The sequence below is a fragment of the Artemia franciscana genome, chromosome 14 (genome assembly GCF_032884065.1).
Source record: "Artemia franciscana chromosome 14, ASM3288406v1, whole genome shotgun sequence".
Lineage (NCBI taxonomy): Eukaryota > Metazoa > Arthropoda > Branchiopoda > Anostraca > Artemiidae > Artemia > Artemia franciscana.
Window position 1 is genome coordinate 3,314,347 of NC_088876.1, and position 19,839 is coordinate 3,334,185.

Consider the following 19,839-nt stretch of genomic DNA (forward strand, 5'->3'; position numbering starts at 1 on the left):
CAATCGTTGTTTTTTTTTTTTTTCTTTTTTTTTTTTTAGCACTGAGGATATTTATCTACTGGCTACTTTACTACTTATCTACTGGCTATATTTATCTACTGGATATTTATCTACTTTAGCTCTTCATATTTAGCTACTGGCTGATAAAATCCTCGTTTTTTCACCTATTTGTTTTTTCATTTTTTATTCCCTTTCTTTGTTTTCATATGTTAGATTGAAATAAGTTTTAGCGTCAATTTGAGTGGGGGCAAGAATGGCATTTGCCTTTCCACCCCTATATTTTGAAATATACCCGTTTTGAGGGTATTTTCAGTGGAAAGTGCCTCTTTTGATACATTCATTGAAAAAAAAATTGAAAAGAAAAATGAATTTGCCTCACCCCAATTTTGAAAGTATGGTTAGATAAGAAAGGTGTATATATAGTATTTGGTGTAGGTAGTATTTCCTACATTTCCTTTGTACAGCACAATTTTGAAAAACTTTGGGTCCCCTTGGACCCAAAATTCAGCATGAATCCGAAAATATAAAATAGCCGATCAAAAAATAACTCTCCCAAAACTCAAACCTTATAACTTAAGGGTCCAGAAGGTCCAGAAACATCATTATTTTTAGTGTTGCACAGATTATTGATACAAGAAGAAGAAGAATATTTTTTAGAAGAAGAAGAAGAATATAATTGATACAAGAAGAAGATATAATTTATAAAAGAAGTACAGCAATTGTTGTACTTCTTTGCGTGATCAGAAATACAACGTTATGTTCCAATTTAGATATTATCCCCTTTTCTATCTTTAACTATTATGAGTTTAAGATGTATCAAAAAATGCAATATTTGTAAAAGCGGCACTACTGACAGACTGGTTCAGGGTTATTGAGATAGGTCGGAGTTTGTCGCAGGATTCAGGACTCTTCACTTTGGGTTTGACGCGAACGTACGCTTTCTTACGAGCACTAGGGAATCCTTGCTCTTGGAAACACTGGTTATTAATGGAGGAGAGTGACTTGGCAAGGAAAATAGCGAATTCATGTAACAACTTTAAAGGAAGCTAGTCAGGGTAGGACACATACTTCCTATTCAGCTTCTTAAGCTCCTTGTAAACGGCAAACTCGAAAATGTCTCCTATATTATCAATCTCTGCCTCAGTAATGAGAGACTCGATTTCTGAACTGATGATTGACAGAAAGGTGGTACCGATGCCAACAAAAAAGGAGTTCACCTCCGTAGCCGATAATACGATACCATACTTTTTCAATACCCTTAAGTCACTGGGTGTCGTTTTGCTAGCAAATCTTTTTACTTACGAATGCCATTGTGTGGATCTGTTGGAAGTAAGAGCATGGTTTTGTCCTTCACATATTGTCTCTTCGCTCGCCTGTTCAGTTTGACAATATAGTTCCGTAACTTGGCTGAAACAACTCAATCACCGTTGCTGTGAAGGCGGCAGCGAGTCTTAATTAAGTCCTTGAAGTCGCTTGTGATCCATGGTTTAGCAGGTTTATCAGTATCTGTAACGGTAGTGACTTTATTCGGGAAACAAGCATAGAACTTCTCCTTAAGTACTCCGAACGTAGAAAACGCATCTCTTGTTTGTGGTCGTATAGCAGTTTTGACTCGTTTGGTTTTGGGGTTGCTGAATTTGCTTCCCAAAAAATTATGAAATGATCGGAATTCTGGAGGGGTCCTGGGGACCGCGGTGCATCATAGAAGTCTTTGAGGTTCATTAAGATCAATTCAAGTATGCTGCCACTCTGATGGATCGGTATTGCGACAAATTGCCGCAAACCCAAGACACTGAAAAACCCACTGTTTGTTTGTTTGGCTAAAGTCACCAGCAATCACAAAGGCAGGAGAGGCATACTTTTGGCGCATTTTATCTACGAAAAACTGTATGTGCTCAAGAGTATTAAAGTAGCCAGTGTAGCCTTTAATGCGACAATTAATAGCCTTTAATGGACAATTATATGTTGCATGTTCAAGAGTCAGTAAACCTGACAATCTATTTATATGCACAGACAATGGGACAGCGAAGAATGTTGTATATTCGCAAGTTTTACGTAGTTAAAAACATATATATATATATATATATATATATATATATATATATATATATATATATATATATATATATATATATATATATATATATATATATATATATATATATATATATATATCCATGTAAAACGTAAAACAAACTGAACGTTAAAACTTAAAACAAACTGAAATTATGCAATATGTTTTGTTTCCTTTTTTATCTGTCATATTCTGCAAGGCTTTAATAGAAGCAATTAATCAAACCTAATAATAAAATGGTTGCTTAATTTATTACAGGTTCGAGTCGCATAGCTGTTTGTTATACCTTTCTAAAGTCGCCATACGAAGAACTAACGACAGAAAGAAGCCAATACAAAAGAAAAAAAACTGCCTGGCAGAACTCTCTGAAGCTGCAGAAGTGCATTAATAGAAACCAAAAAAAAAGAAAGACCTTATATCCTCCAGAGCCAGGAATGACGCATGGGCCGTCTGCGAAGCCGTCTCGGATCTGAGCTGCAGCTGTGACATCCTCCCACGGTGGTTGAGGAAGTAGCTCCGCCCTCCTCGTGTCCAGGTCGTATTATCGACTTTTTATGCGTCTCCCCTTCCGGATGCTATTATATAATATTTTAGGAGTCAATCCTGTGGCAGACAAAGGACGTGACCAAGGTATGTCCATCTCCTACGCATCAGGTCACTAACTAACAGATAGCCAGTTCACCGACGGACCTCTATGTTGGTGACCTTATTCCTCCCACAATATTTTCACAGTCTTTTTAAGGCATATGTTCTCAAAAGATATGACACGTTTTTCCAGTTGGATATTTAATTACTAGAATTCACTGGTATAGAGGAGGATACACATCACATTGCTATTTAGGAGTCACAGCTTTAAGTGCAGAGAGACTCTTTTATCATAGGTCTCTAAATTCAAAATTAAAAGACGTCGAAACAGAAAGAAGGCAATACAAAAGAGAAAAAAACTGTCTGGTATAACTGTCTTAAGTCGCTAAAACTCGCCAAAGCAGAATGAAAACGGTCTTATCAACTAATATGTTCGAAAGCTTTCAAACAACCCATTCCACCCAAAGACGAAAGATTCAAAGCACACAAACACCCGCTTCAATCTGAATTAGCCTTACTCTAAATTTCGTAAGAGTGAACTGAAAAGTTTATCACTGTGTGGCAAAAGCCTCACACTATCCATTCAACACAGAAAGATTTGAAATAGAAAAAAACTACCGTTTTCAGGACAAATTCACCCTTATTACGCATCATCGCGCAGTCGAGGTTCCAAAATACACCCCAAAACCAACAAAAGAAATTAACATTTTTCATCGGAGCTCACCCTTTCTCGAAATTTAATTAGAGTGGATTGATTATAATTATTTTAAGTACTCATAATTAATTATTTTCGTTCTGACGGAACAAATAAAGCAATCTTACTAACTATAATGCAAAACCGGCAATAGTGTTAGCAGTTAGCCCCTTTATGCGTTATAGGCATTTTAGGGTCTAAATCTGTTATTATGTGCCATATTAGGCTAAGGCAAAGGTACAGATCAGGGGCAAACTTGAAAGAAACCTAAAAAAAAGCAGGGAACTACGTTAAAACAGTCATAAATACTTACTTATCTCATTCTCAAAGGCATGTTGCTTCACTTTAATCCCACCCCTCTCCATCCCTGATACAAAAATATGTCCTTTTTATATATTCCTGTTATATTTGCAGTAAAAAATATGCCCCTTTTATATATTCCTATTATATTTTGCAGTATAAAAATATGCCCCCTTTATATATTCCTATTACATTTTGCAGTACAAAAATATGCCCCCTTTATACATTCCTGTTATATTTGCAGTACAAAAATACATCCCTTTATATATTCCTATTTTATTTTGCAGCATAAAAATATGCCCCCTTTATATATTCCTATTATATTTTGCAGTACAAAAATATGCCCCTTTATATATTCCTGTTATATTTGCAGTACAAAATTATGCCCTCTTTAAATACTCCTATTATATTTTGCAGTACAAAAACATGCCCCCTTTATATATTCCTATTATATTTGGCAGTACAAAAATATGCCCCCTTTATATATTCCTATTATATTTTGCAGTAAAAACAGCGAACACTAGCATTTTACAGCAGTTTACTCAATCGGCGAAAAAAGATAGTACATCTGTAAAATATATAAAGGAGGCAGTATATTTATCCCTCAGAGGGTGGAGGCGGGTAACATGAAACAATGTGCCCTTAGGAGTGAGATGAGTGAAAATTTGGGGCTGCTTTTTAGTAGTACCCCTCCCCCTGAGCTACCTAGGCTAAACGTAGCTACAAATAGTCAATAATTATTAATGATATTTTAGTGCTAGAACACCACCTAGATTTTTTTGGGATCTTTAAGGGATTCTTAAATTGACATGGTCAGCGCATTTCTAGGATTCCTTTTTGTACTGGGTAAAGCCAAAGAGAAAAAGATTATTATTAAATATCCCCGTGTTGAAAAGAACACGAAATCTAATTGGACATTTTGTACGAAATTATAAGCCAATAAAAAGAACAAAAGGTTCAAATAGAAAGAAACTTTTAGTCACAGTATTTTTTTTTTAAATAAACTGTCATGTTTTCTATGGTTGGGCTCATTTTGAGACAAAAAACCCGCTACGAAATTATATTTTTTCTTTAAGTATTAGATATAAAAAAAATTCCAGTATTTTACTTATTGCTCTTTTTTAACATATATATATTTATTATATATATATTATATATATATAGTACATAATTAAAACATTGAGTTTAGCCATAAAAAAATAAGTTTTCATCTTAAAAAAAGTTGCATAACCGTTATAGTTCTCCATTTAAATTGAAAAGCGTTTTTTTATGTATTCCCTACTTAGACTGTGTTCCAAACTCAATACGAATTAATGATAAATTAATTATTTGTTAGTATTTTCGTTTTAAGACAAAAGATAGCTCAAAATTTTAAGAAATTAGTGTATATCGTGATACAACCTGAAGTATAGCCCCTAAAATGCACATTCGACATTTAAGCGGCTAGCAAAACTAAGACCAATACATAGTTCTCCTGAAATCTAAATTGTTTTTTTAACTTCCCCCCTTTTGTATTGGAGATAAAAATATTTGGATTAAATGAAACTCAACAGAAACTATGAATTTCGTATTTTTTAACACCTTTTTTTTTAACATCAAAATATTCGGATCAAATGAAACTCAATAGAAACTGTGAATTTGTGCTTTTTTAACACGTTTTTTTTAATATAAAAATACTCGAATCAAATGAAACTCAATAGAAACTGTAAATTTCGTGTTTTTTACACGGTTTTCTAACATACAAATATTCGGATCAAATGAAACTCAATAGAAACTGCGAATTTCATGTTTTTTTTCACGTTTTTCTAACATAAAGAACATCCGAATCAAATGAAACTCAACAGGAACTGCGAATTTCGTGTTTTTTCTTTTATTATTATTATTAAAAAGAGCAGCTTTTTCTGTTTAAAGTTCACGAAAAGGGTATTCCCACAAAACGTTCTAGCACACCTGCTCGAAAAACGTCCAAAATTCGCATAGATGAAAAATCATTTGAGCAATTTGATAGCTTTGGGAGTTCCCAGTGAACTCCCAAAGCTGGGATCTTTGATTGAAACCTTGCCAACAAAAAGAACATTTCATTTAAGTCGTAGGTACAGTGAATAGACAGCAATTTACTATATAATTACTATAAGATTATATCGTTTCTTTATTTCAAACCAGCCCCTCATTGGATTTTCGAACCGTTGACACATTTGAAATCCCCTATTAGTTTTTACCAAAATTTTAAGGAAATATCATTTGAGCAATTTGGCAGCTTATGGAGTTCCCTCTGGTGTTGGAAAATTCACCAATGGACACTTTTTCTTTGAGACGATTACTTGGCACTGAAACTCACAAACTGATTTTGAAAGTATCGAATGGCCTAAAGAGGTTGTTAAAAAACTACCTGAAACTTCAGTCTGTACAAGCAGTTCTCTCTGTGTGTGTGCTGTCAAGCTTGTATGTATACATATGAGTTTAAGGGGATTGGATATCATAAAGAATTAGCACATCTAGTCCATTACACATTTTTTTAGTTTGTGTGGCCTATTTGTCCCTAATAACATTTTAATAAACCTGCTAGGAAAAAGCCAAAAATCACCCCAAAAGAAATCTCATTTGATCAATTTGACAGCTCTTCAAATTTTCAATAGTGCAACCCGATTGAAAACTTTGCCAACACAATTCCATTGTCTTTTCAATCAAATTTCTTAGTCAAATTCTAAATAGTTTCAAAAATAAGCAGCCCCCGAAGAGAATTCACTAATGGGCCCCTTGTATATGAGACAGTCAGCCGATGTTGAGGCTCACAAAATGATAATTAAAGTAACGAATCCTCTTAAAAAAAAAAAAAAAAAAAAAAAAAAAAAAAAAAAAAAAAAAAAAAAAAAAAAAAAAAAAAAAAATCTAAACATGCCAAGTTATAATTTCAACTACGAATCCAAAACCCTTATTTCTAACTACAGAAGCCTTATTATGATATAGCATTTTTGTAGTTTTATCTTTAATTTCAGAATATTTGAACAAATTAAGTTGGTAATTACCTTTGTTGGCCCAAACCTCTTTTTCAGAGTAGCTCAGGAGTCTTTCAACGTGAACTAATGCCTCTCCTAAATAGTGTAGACTCAGGAGCCAAAGACCTAACCGATGGAAGCTGAAAATGAGGCAATAAACAAAATTTAATAATAACTTTGTTTTAATTATAATAAAGACTAAAATAGAATAGAAGAAGAATGAACGACTCAAATTTTTTTTTAGTTTAAAACATTTAAGCAAAATGACTGAGTTAGACATTTAAATTAAATATTTTGAAATATAAGTATGAATAACTCAAACTTTTAAAAAAGTATTTAGATAAACTTAAAGCAGGTTATGATAAAATTATTTTTATTATTAGTGTTCTAATCTAAGTCTTTAATCTTATGTTTCGTTGTTTTTTTGTCACAATTTCTAATACAAGAGTAGTCAAACACATTTAAATGAGAAGTACGTATTTGTAAAGAACTTCAAGACTTTAACGTAGACAATAAGGGTTGAGGAAAGGATTGCCCCCCTCTGAAACTGATTAATTTCGGTTTGTTTTCAAGTTTTCATATGTCTTCTTTTTCTCAGTTGAAAAAACTTGTTCTATCTAATACCACAAAGACTACTCTGCTTACCCATCATATAAACTAAGAAATAAAATAAAAGTTATAATATCCTCTGTACGTGCCTATAGTAGGTATGATACGTAAGTAATAGTTCTCTGAAGAGACTTGGTAATATGGTAAAATAATAAAAATCGTGGCCGACATTCTCGTAAGGCATTGGCTACACTTTACTCAATATTTTGTATATGGTAATATATTGTGTAGAATTGGTAATATGGTACAATAATAAAAATCGTGGCCGACATTCTCGTAAGGCATTGGCTAGACTTTACTTAATATATTGTATATGGTAATATATTGGGTAGAATTGGTAATATGGTAAAATAATAAAAATCGTGGCCGACATTCTCGTAAGGCATTGGCTAGACTCAGAACTTAACTCCACTTTATTATGACGTTAGTGGGTCAAGAATAAAAAAAAAAATTAATAAAGGAGAAATTAGAAAGAAAGGAGCCACTCATAACTTAACTCCACTTTATTATGACGTTAGTGGGTCAAAAATAAATAAATTAATTAATAGAGGAGAGATTAGAAAGAAAGGAGCCACTCAGAACTTATCTCCGCTATATTATGACGTTAGTGGGTCAAAAAAATTAATTAATTAATAAAGGAGAGATTAGAAAGAAAGGAGTCACTCAGAACTTATCTCCACTTTATTATGACGTTAGTGGATCAAAAAAAATTAATTATTTAACATAGGAGAGATTAGAAAGAAAGGAGCCACTCAGAACTTAACCCATTGAGCCCTAATATTTATATTTTCAGACATTTCAAAGCATTGAAAGTAAATAATGAAAATTCAATAATCAAACTGAATAATGATTCACTTCAGTAATATTAAAAACTTAATTAAATAGCAGAAGATTGAATAACTCAATTATAAAAACACTTATAAGGAAGAGATTATAAAAAAGGGAGCCGTTTAGAAGCCAAATGCGTCCATATTTACTCTGTATATTAAAAAGCATGCAAGGGTGCTTAAATTAATTAATTGAATAAATTAAACCTTATTTTCATTATTTTGATGAGAATAAGTTAAAATAAAAAAGGAAAATGTAATTGAATTTTATCGAAGAAGCACTTATAAAGCAAAAATTTACAAAGAAAAGATCCGTTTAAAAGTCATATCCATTGAGCTCTATTTTTTACAATTATGGAGGTTTTAGAGCATTGAAACAGATTAATTGAACAAATTAAATGATGAAAATCGACAAACAATTCGATTATAAAAATAATAAAATAAAGAAAGGGAACATTCAGGAGCCAAATCAATTGAACTCTTCTCTTTAGCTTTAGTGATCATACTGATAATAAAATAAAAAAAGGAAATGAATGATTAACCAAAATTATTTGATTATTAGAAGGGATGAAGCATTTCTAAGGAAATGAGTAGTTCAGTAGTCAAACTGATTGAGCTCTATTCGTTAGATTTATACGTATTTAAACGATTGAAATTAAATCACTGAAAAGACTGAATAGTCAGAATTAAACAAAACTTAATAATTAAAGCGGGCATTCAAACTGAATATCAGTTTATTACAAAAATAATAGTGATAATAAGATAATACAATAAAAAGATAACAAAATACAAAGCTCTATTCTTTAGATTTATAGTTATTTAAACCATTTAAATTAAATAATTGAAAAAATTGAAGTCAAAATTGAACAAAACTTAATAATTAAAGCGAACAGTCAAACTGAATATCAGCTTATTACAAAAATAGTAGTGATAATAGTAATAATAAGATAGAAAAGCTCTATTCTTTAGATTTATAGGTATTTAAAGCATCTAAATTGAACAATTTAAAAAATTGAACAGTCAAAATTAAACAAAACTTAATAACTAAAGCAAACAGTCAAACTGAATATCAGTTTATTAAAAAAATAGTGATAATAGTAATAATAAGATAATAAAATACAAAGCTTTATTCTGTCGATTATTAGGTATTTAAATCATTCGAATTCAATAATTGAAAAAACTGAACAGTCAAACTGAATATCAGTTTATAAAAAAAATAATAGTGACAATAATAATAGTAGTATAATAAAATAAAAAGCTCTATTCTTTAGATTTATGGGTATTCAAATCATTTAAATTGAATAATTGAAAAAATTGAATAATCAAAATTGAACAATACTTAATAATTAAAGTAAACAGTCAAACTGGATATCATTTTATTATAGATATCAGGGCTGCAACAAGTACTTTCCAAATTCCTACTTAAGTATCAAATATCAAGTACTTGCCAAAATTGTACTTAAGTACTACTTCAAGTATTTATTCTATATATATATATATATATAAATATATATATATATATGTATATATATATATATGTATATATATATATATATATATATATATATATATATATATATATATATATATATATATATATATATATATATATATATATATATATGTATATATATATGTATATATATATATATATATATATATATATATATATATATATATATATATATATATATATATATATATATATATATATATATATATATATCTGATATAAAGCCCATGCTACCTTTTTTTAAAGCCATTCTGAAGGCTTCTTAGCCCCTTCTCTTGCCTATAGAATGTCCCCTGTCATTCCTCTCTTGGAAATCTTAATCAAGAGCCAGAATTTCCGTTATTATCGTTTTAAACCGTTTCCTTGTTCGGCTGGTACACACCCAATGAATTCCAAGAAAATAATCTTAACCAATTTTCAAACAGTTTGTGGTAACGAACTGTAGTAAGGAGCTACCCAGCTCAATAGTAACCAAAACTCTAAAAAATGGAATTTTGATACCAATAGCTACATCAAAAGAACCGCATTTTACTGCTGATTTTAAATATATAAGTTACATCAAGTTTATTCGTACCCATCAAAATTTGCGTTATTTTAGAAAAATAGGGGGAAACACCCCCTAAAAGTAATAAAATCTTAACGAAAATCACACCATCAGATTCAGCGTATCAGAGAACCCTACTGTAGAAGTTTCAAGCTCCTATCTACAAAAATGTGGAATTTTGTATTTTTTACCAGAAGGCAGATCACGGATACGTGTTTATTTGTTTGTTTGTTTTTGTTGTTGTTTTTTCCCAGGGGTGATCGTATCGACCTAGAGTTGTCTAGGTCGACCTACTTGTCCTAGAATGTTGCGAGAGGACTCATCCTAACGGAAATGAAAAGTTCTAGTGCCCTTTTTAAGTGACCGAAAAAATTGGAGGGCACCTAGGCCCCCTTCCACGCTAATTATTTTCCCAAAGTCAACGGATCAAAATTCCGAGATAGCCATTTTATTCAGCGTAGTCGAAAAACCTTATAACTATTTCTTTGGGTACGACTTACTGCCCCAGAGTCCCCGTGGGAGAAGCTACAAGTTACAAACTTTGACCATTGCTTACATATAGTAATGGTTATTGGGAAGTATACAGGCGTTTTCAGGAGGATTTTTTGGATGGGCGAGGGATTGAGAAGAGGAGGATATGCTGGGTGAACTTTCCATCGAGGAATTTGTCATGGGGGAAGAAAACTTCCATGAAGGGAGCGCAGGATTTACTAGCATTATTTCAAAAAAAAATAATGAAAAAATAAATATGAAAAAGTTTTTTTAAGCTGGAAGTAAGGAGCAGCATTAAAACTTAAAACGAACAGAAATTATTACCCATATGAGGGGCTCACCTCCTCCTAGTACCTCGCTCATTACGCTGAAGTATTTTTAGTAATTTCAACTATTTATTCTACGGCTTTTGTGATTCAGGGGTCATTCTTAATGAATTGGGACAAAATTTTAGCTTTAGTGTAAAGAGCGAGGTACTGACGAAGGGGCGAACCCCCTCATATCCGTAATAAAAACATAAGAATACAAAAGTTCATTACGTAAGCTAATTTATAAGTTACGTATATCTTTTACTAATAAAAAGATTCGTAAAAAATTATAAGTTCTAGTTGCCGTTTTAATAAACCAAAAAATCGGAGGGCAACTAGGCTTCCGCCCCCGCTCTTTTTTTCTCAAAATCATTCGAATAAAATTATGATAAAGTAATTTAGACAAAAAAAAAATGCAAATTTCGTTTTAATTATTCCTCTGCAGAGCCAAAATCGAAACATGCATTGATTCAAAAACGTTCAGAAATTAAATTAAAAAAAAAGTTTTTTGACTGAAAGTAAGGAGCGACATTAAAACTTAAAACGAACAGAAATTACTTCGTATACGAAAGGGGCGGATTCCTCATCAACGCCCCGCTCTTTACGCTGAAGTTTTTTACTGTTTTAAAAAGAAGAGTTGAGAGAATGAATCACACTTTTAAATATACTAGCACACATTTAAATATACTAGAAGACAATACGGCAGAAGTTGCAACCTATCTATTTCTAGCATCAGTTTTCACACCATGAAGTGGCAAAAACCAAGAGACTAAGTCGAAAATCTTCTGAGAAAAAAGGAATAAAACAAGAGCTAAGAGCTCATATGGCACTTGTGACGAGGACGGAAGAGCCAAGAGCTCATATGGCATGAGCTCTAGCAAAATTATAAGAATCAATAGATTAATTTAAAAGAAAAATCAGAGGCTTAATGCTGGTCGGCATTTAAAATAAGAGCTCTGAGACACAAGGTCCTTTTATATATGAAAATTCACGTAGATCCGATCACCAACTCACAAGTTAAAAATACCTCATTTTTCTATTTTTTCCTCTCCTTTCAGCCCCCCCCCCCCAGATGGTCGAATCGGGGAAATCAACTTTATCAAGTCAATTTGTGCAGGTCCCTGAGACGCCTACCAATTTTCATTGTCCTAGCACGTCCAGAAGTACCGAACTCGCCAAAGCAAAGGACCTCCTAACCACCCCAAAGAGAGTGGATCCAGTCCGGTTTCATCAGTCACGTATCTACGACATTTGCTTATTCTACCCACCAAGTTTCATCCCAATCTCCCCACTCTAAGCGTTTTCCAAGATTTCTGGTTTCCCCCTCCACCTCTCCCCCAATGTAACCAGAACTGGTCGGGGTTTAAAATAAGAGATCTGAGACATGAGTTCTTTCTTAATATCAAATTCTAAAATACCTCACGAACGGTCACCCGCTCTTAAGTTAAAAATACCTCAATTTTTGTAATTTTTCCGAATTAACACCCCCTCCAACTCCCCCAAAGAGAGCGAATCCATTTCGGTTATGTCTATCACGTATCAAGGACTTGTGCTTATTCTTCCCACCAAGTTTCATCCTGATCACTCCACTCTAAGCGTTTTCCAAGATTCCCCCCCCCCCAAATCCCCCCAGTGACACTGGATCCGGTCGGGATTTAAAACATGAGATCTGAGTTACGAGGTTCTTCTAAATATGAAATTTCATCCGATGAAATTCAAGATCCGATCACTCCTTTGTAAGTTAAAAATACCTCATTTTTTCTAATTTTTCAGAATTAACCCTCCCCTCAACTCCCCAAAAGAGAGTGGATTCGTTCTGTTTATGCCAATCACGTATCTAGGACTTGTGCTTATTTTTCCCACTAAGTTTAATCCCAATCCCTCCACTCTAAGCATTTTCCAAGATTTTAGATTTCCCCCTCCAATGTCACCTGATCCGGTTGGATTTTAAAGTAAGAGCTGTGAGACATGATATCCTTCTAAATATCAAATTTAATTAAGATCCGATCTAATTTTTCCATATTAACCGTCCTCCCACTCCCCTCCCCCAGATGGTCGAATCGGGGAAACAACTATTTCAAATTTAATCTGGTCTGGTCCCTGATACGCCTTCCAAATTTCATCGTCCTAGCTTATCTGGAAGTGCCCAAACTAGCAAGACCGGGACTGACAGACCGACATAATTTGTGATCACTGTATGTCACTTGGTAAATACCAAGTGCCATACAAAGTAATTTTTCTCTGGGGATGGAGTATTTGGTTGAAGGTTGGCTTCAGTATGACTTATTTTGAGGGTTATTTCCAGGCTTTGGGCAAGCCATGGGTGGAAGTAGTTATAGGCCCTACTAAACTGAAGGAAAACTGGACTTTCTTAAAACTTGAAACCCCCTCCCCCTCGCCCTATTTTAGATAGGGCTTGTGATATCAGAGCTCGATATGAACCCTGATCCTAGTGATCTTTGGTCTAGCTTTCATTTGGATCCGTTGCTCTATTCGCAAGTTATACTAAATTAAACCAAAAGCTTGACTTTTTTCAGCACTTAAAACCCACTCCCCTTCGTTCTATTCGAGCTAGGGTTTTCATCGCAAAACTTGAGGCCTGTCACGGTCTTAGGCACCTTTGGTTCAATCTTCACTGAGATCCATCAGTCTCTCGCAAGTTACACTGAATTAAATGAAAAACTCAACTTTTAGTTAAGCTTGGGTCTCCATCCCTGAACTCAATGTATATCATACTCTTAGGCATCTTTATTCAATTTTCATCGAAATTCATCTCCATAAGCAAGTTACAGTGAAATAAATGAAAAACTCGAATTTTTTTAACACTTAAAGCCCCATCGCCCTAATTAAGCTCAATTTTAATCCAAATAGTTCAATTTTAATACAAATCTGATTGGCGGTTCTCCCGCTATACTCGATTGCACAGACGGGCGGACAGTCAGACAGATCTCAAAAACCTATCTTGATGGATAATTTCCACTATCCAAATAGATGATGATACATGGATAATGGTATGCCATTGTTTTCCTTTTTTTGGATCCAATTAGCCAACATGGCTACCTAAGACGTTACAAAATCCGTCCGTCCGTCTGTCTGTCTGTCCGTCCGTCTGTGTAATCACGTATAGGGGGAGAGACGCTGGTTGGATTTGGATGAAAATTTTGATGGCCAGATTTGGTGCCAAGGATCATGAGACACATCAAGTTGAAAGATGAAGACCCTAGCTCAAATAAAACAGGGAAGAGATGGCTTTACCTGCTAAAAACAGTTTTTCGTTTAATTCAGAGTAACTTGCAACTGGAGTGATGGATCTGAATGAAAATTGAGCCAAAGAGGCCTAAGACCATGACACATATCAAGTTTTGAGATAAAGACCCTAGCTCAAATTTAACAAGGGGGAGTGGATTTTAATTCCTGAAAAATTTAAGTTTTCTGTTTAATTTAGTATAACTTACAAATGGAGTAACGGATCCGAATGAAAACTAGACCAAAGATGCCTAAGATCAGGGCTCATATCAAGTTTTGGTATCACAAACTTTATCCCAAATAGGGCGAGGGGGAGAGGGTTTCAAGTCTTAAGAAAGTTGAGTTTTCCTTTAATTTAGTAGGGCCTATAACTTAGGAATGGAGTGACAAATCTGAAGTCAGATTCGTCTGAATACCTGAATTTGCTGGAACAAATTTGACAAAATACCACTGCATTGGATCCAGCAAGAATTCCCTAGACTTGTTTATTGCAGACAACATTTACATGGGCAAAGATTCAAAGCTTCAGTAGTTTTACCAATAATATGGTCCTGAAGATGATGAAATGGTAGAAATCTGGTTCAGTTGACGATATGAAAAACTTAAACGCTAATGTCAGAAATATTAGCCCAAATGGACTACAGTATGCAACATTTAGCACAAAACAGGGGATTTTAGCTCACTGTCGACCATTGAACTGTGAAATAATTTCAATTTTCTTTGTTATATAACTTTAAAAAAAAAATTAAACCAAGTGATAATCATACTATAATTTTTTTCGTCAGCAACAAATACCTTATTTCATATCCAAAAATAGGGCATGGAGCTATATCTGAGTTTACTCTAAATCTAAAGGGTGATGTTTTCTTGTATATTGCCAAAGCACACACACACAAAAGCTATATCTGAGTTTGCTCTAAATCTAAAGGTGATGTTTTCTTGTACATTGCCAAAGCACACACACACAAAATGTTCGTGTCAAAGGTAAAGTATTTGAAAAAAAAAGTACATTAAAAGTATCTTAAGTAATAAGTATTTCGTAATCTTACTTAAGTATCAAGTAATAAGTACACTCTAGAGTTTTTACTTAAGTACAAGTACAAGTAATGGAAAATTTTACTTAAGTAGTACTTCAAGTAAAAGTACTTCAAGTAAGTGACAGCACTGATAGATATAACAGTTAAAATAGTAATAATAAGACAATAAAATAAAAAGCCATACTCTTTAGATTTTTATGTACTTAAAGTCTCTAAATTGAATACCTGAATAGATCGAATAATCAGAATTCAATAATCAAAGTGAAGAGTCAAACTGAATAAAAACTTGTGAGAAAAAAACAGTTGGTGATAAAAGAAATATTAAAATACTAAGATAAAATAGAAGAAGAATGAACAACAAAGTTTTCTTGATTTTTAGCAGGGATAAAGTATTTACAAGGAAAGGAGCCGGTCAGTAGCCAAATCTTTTAGCTCTACGTTCTTAATTGTTTAACTTTTAGAATCAAAGCCTTTGATTGAATTTGATTTTGCATTAATGAGATTATTTAGCATTTCCAAAAATAAAAAATTAATGCCTCAATCAATGCCATATCCAGGATTTTTGTTCGAGGAAAGGGGAGAGGGACGTTTTTACGCATTTTTTTTCGCAAAACACATCAAAAACTTATATATATATGTATATGCATATATATTAATTTTTATCACGTCAGACAAAAAATTTCGGAGTGAGGGTCCAAATCGGTATCCCCCTGGATAGGCCTTGGCCTTAACGGCCAAATACGAGGAAAGTTTTCACTCCTTGAATTCTAAATCGGTGTTTTTAGAAGCCAATATTATAATTACTTTACTACAATAAGCAATCAATATATTTTATATGCCAAATACAAACACAAAAAGACTTTCCCCTCCTCTCCCTGACGATAATTGATTAACGCTCTTCTCCCTGTGATGTGTTACAGGTATCCATTAACGCAACCTCAATGTATAGAGCATTTAAATGCATCTACTATAACAATAGTATATGAATTGTGGATGAGTATAGAGTATTTAGTAGAATATCTAAAATTCATCTTGTATTATAACAGTAGATGCATATCATAATAGCATTATAATAGCAGATGCATATTTAAAATTCATGTATTATCGCTACACGAGGAATATTTTCTGTCTTGTCTTTGTATTTCAGCATAGTCCGAACAAAACGTGTAATATCAAATTATTGTCGGAGATGCGAGTTCCGGGACCCTACCAGGAGAACTTGAATGGGTATAGGGATCCTACTTGAGGAGCTTCAGCGAGATAAATCACAAAAGATATCAGCTTCAGATACGTTTAGAATTACCACCGCCTTTGCTAATAATATAGTGAAAGTTTTAATCGTTTCTTAGTCCATGAAGCAATGTTGTCTTAGGAGAGTTCTTAGCTTTTTTCTAAGCTACCAACCGATACACACACTAACTACCAATTTGTCTTAAGTAATTATAAATTACAATAATAAAATAATATAACAAAAATACATAAAATGAAAAAGCTATACATGATACTAAAGAATAATAATAACAAAAAGATAATTTAAAAGAAGAACAAGTAGAGAAAAAAGAAAAAAAACTTACTTTAAGACGTAGAGCAAAGTGACAGCAAAAAAATAGGGGATAATATAGCCAAGTCGTCTTGAGTATTCTATAGGCTTTATTCTCTGAAAATATAATTCGGGAACCCAGTGTAGCCAGTAGGCGATCTGAATTATGTAGAAAAATTTCAAAATATAAGGCAAGAAAGTGTGGGGATAACCTTTCCATATGCTTGATATATCCAGTCCCCATGGCTCACTATATATATCCAGTCCCCATGTCTCACTAGAAAGATAAGTAATATGAAAAGGCGTGAGAGAGAGAAAAAGGGAAAGAGAGGGTGAGAGAGAGAAAAAGAGAAAAAACAAAAGAAAAAAGGAAAGAGAGGGCAAGAGAGAGAAGAAGAAATGAGAAAGAGAGGAAGGAAAAGGAAGTTGTATTTTAATTCTGCTCTATTTCTTTTAAGTATTTATACAAAAGAAGAGCAGCTTCCGAAAACCTTGTCATAGAATAACTAATTATTTTTCTTTCTAGATCTCAAACATCCCTAATGGGGTGTTTGAGATCCTGGATGGTGGATCCGCCATCCCTGGATGGTGGATGGATCTCAAAAAATCCATCGACCCCTAGCAAGAGGGTTGGTGCTACCTACCCTGGAGGTGAACGGTCTTTACCATTCTTCATCTCTTGCATTTTTTTCATTAAGCGTACCTTCACCGAATTTGAATACTAAATAGAGTGTATTCTGAAAAAAAGTCAGACGATATCTCCTTTATTTCCCGAATGGATTCTAAATACGTAACCTTTTATAGATAATTATAATAAAAACAGCCTTCAAATTATAAACCTAACAAAACTGTAATACGAACACCACCTTCGCCTCCAATGTGGAAAGAAAATAAAAACTAACTTTTCACTTACAACGCTTCACGTATAGCAGCCTATATATAAAAGACGAACATATACAGAAAAATAGAGATTAAAGAAAGACATATATGATACCAGGGCGAAGAAAAAAATTAGGCAGAAAATAATTAGCTTCGATTGCTTTTCAAACAGTTCGTGGTAACGAACTATAAGTAAGGAGCGACTTGGCTCAGTAGTAACTGAAACTCTAAAAACGGAATTTCGATAGCAACAGATACATCAAAAGAATTGGATTTTTGTGCTGATTTTAAATAATAGCCATTTTGTTCAGCATAGTCGAAATATCTAATAACTATGTCTAGACGACGACTTAATCCTCCACAGTCCCCAGGGGAAGGGCTCCTCAATACCTCGCTCCCCTCCTCAATACCTCACTCTTTACGCTAAAGTATTTTTAGTAATTTCAAAAGAGCTGTTTATTTTAATTAAACGGGCTTTGGGATTCAGTGGTCATTCTTAAAGAGTTGGAACAAAATTTGTTAATTTTAGCGTAAAGAGCGAGGTATTGACGAGAGGGCGAGCCCCCTCATACACGTAATAAAAACATACGAATATAGAAGTTCGTTACGTAAATTAATTCGTAAATTATGTATATTTATTACTAATAAAAACGTTCGCAAATAAAATTAAAAATTCTAGCGGCCTTTTAAGTAACCAAAAAATTGGAAAGCAACTAGGCCCCCTACCCAGTCTTTTTTCTCAAAATCGTCCGATTAAAATTTATAGAAAACCGTTTAGGTAAAAAAAAGTAAAATTAATATACAAATTTCGTTTTAATTATTCATGCACGGTGAGCCAAAATCAAAACCTACATTAATTCAAAAACGTTCAGAAATATAAAAAACAAGTTTTTTTTAACTGAAAGTAAGGAGTGACATTAGAACTGGAAACGAATAGTAATTATTCCATATATGAATGGGGCTGTCCCCTCCTCAACGCCACGCTCTTTACGGCGAAGATTGATTCTTTATCACAACTCTACTTTTTAAAACAATTACTTTAGCGATAAAGAGAGGGACCTTGAGGAGGGGACAGCCCCTTTCATATACGGAATAATTTCTGTTCGTTTAAAGTTTTAATGTCACTCCTGACTTTCAATTAAAAAAAACTTGTCCTTTTTATTTAATTTCTTTATAAGTTTACTATCATTGTGAATGCAAATATTTAATGTATTTACCAGATGTTATTTAGTTATTATTTATTACTACACTTAATTAGTATTATCATTATCTGTATTTTTGCTATATTGCATTATTGTTTATACATTACTTATTTATTTAGGGATAGTTAACAAATTTTAAAAGATATATTAATTTTTTCACTTTTTCTTATAAAAGCCAAGATGAAAGATATGAATATCACATTTAGAGTGAAAAACTCTAAAAACACAATATAAGCAACATATTACATTATTCATTAGCCTTGGTGATTGAAGGACTATCGTCAGCTCCATTACATCTGCCAACTCTGTTTGATCTTTTACCCTAGCCCAACAGGTCCATTACATCTACCAACTCTGTTAGATATTTTACTATAGCCCAATAGGTCCATTACATCTACCAACTCTGTTTGATCTTTCACTCTAGCCCAACAGGTCCAATTGTCAGCTCCGTTACATCTACCAACTCTGTTTGATCTTTTACCCTAGCCCAAAAGGTCCATTACATCTACCAACTCTGTTAGATCTTTTACTCTAGCCCAATAGGTCCATTACATCTACCAACTCTGTTTGATGTTTAACTCTAGCCCAACAGGTCCATTACATCTACCAACTCTGTTTGATCTTTCACTCTAGCCCAACAGGTCCAATTGTCAGCTCCGTTACATCTAACAACTCTGTTTGATCTTTTACCCTAGCCCAACAGGTCCATTACATCTACCAAGTCTGTTTGATCTTTTACCCTAGCCCAACAGGTCCATTACATCTACCAGCTCTGTTTGATCTTTTACCCTAGCCCAACAGGTCCATTACATCTACCAACTCTGTTTGATCTTTCACCCTAGCCCAACAGGTCCAGACCTTCAGAATTTTTAGTTCCTCTTGGTTCTGTTGAACCTCGGTTGGTGACAGGAGGAGCTGGGGCTAAAGCTTGTCAAGTCATCTCTGCTTGGGTCATCCAGTGTTTTCGAGCCGTCTCTTGTTGGGTCTTCCAGG

General features: G+C 33.5%; 1 protein-coding gene across 1 annotated transcript in view; it reads right to left on the reverse strand.

Annotated features, from left to right (window-relative positions):
• LOC136035868 (translocating chain-associated membrane protein 1-like 1) overlaps positions 1 to 19,839 on the reverse strand; it is a 67,587-nt gene that overhangs the window by 46,374 nt on the left and 1,374 nt on the right. Inside the window, exons 3-4 of the mRNA XM_065717827.1 lie at positions 16,800 to 17,042; positions 6,680 to 6,789 (exon numbers count right to left, since the gene is read on the reverse strand). Of these exons, the coding sequence (XP_065573899.1) occupies positions 6,680 to 6,789; positions 16,800 to 17,042 (353 nt within the window). The remainder of the gene's footprint in view (positions 1 to 6,679; positions 6,790 to 16,799; positions 17,043 to 19,839) is intronic.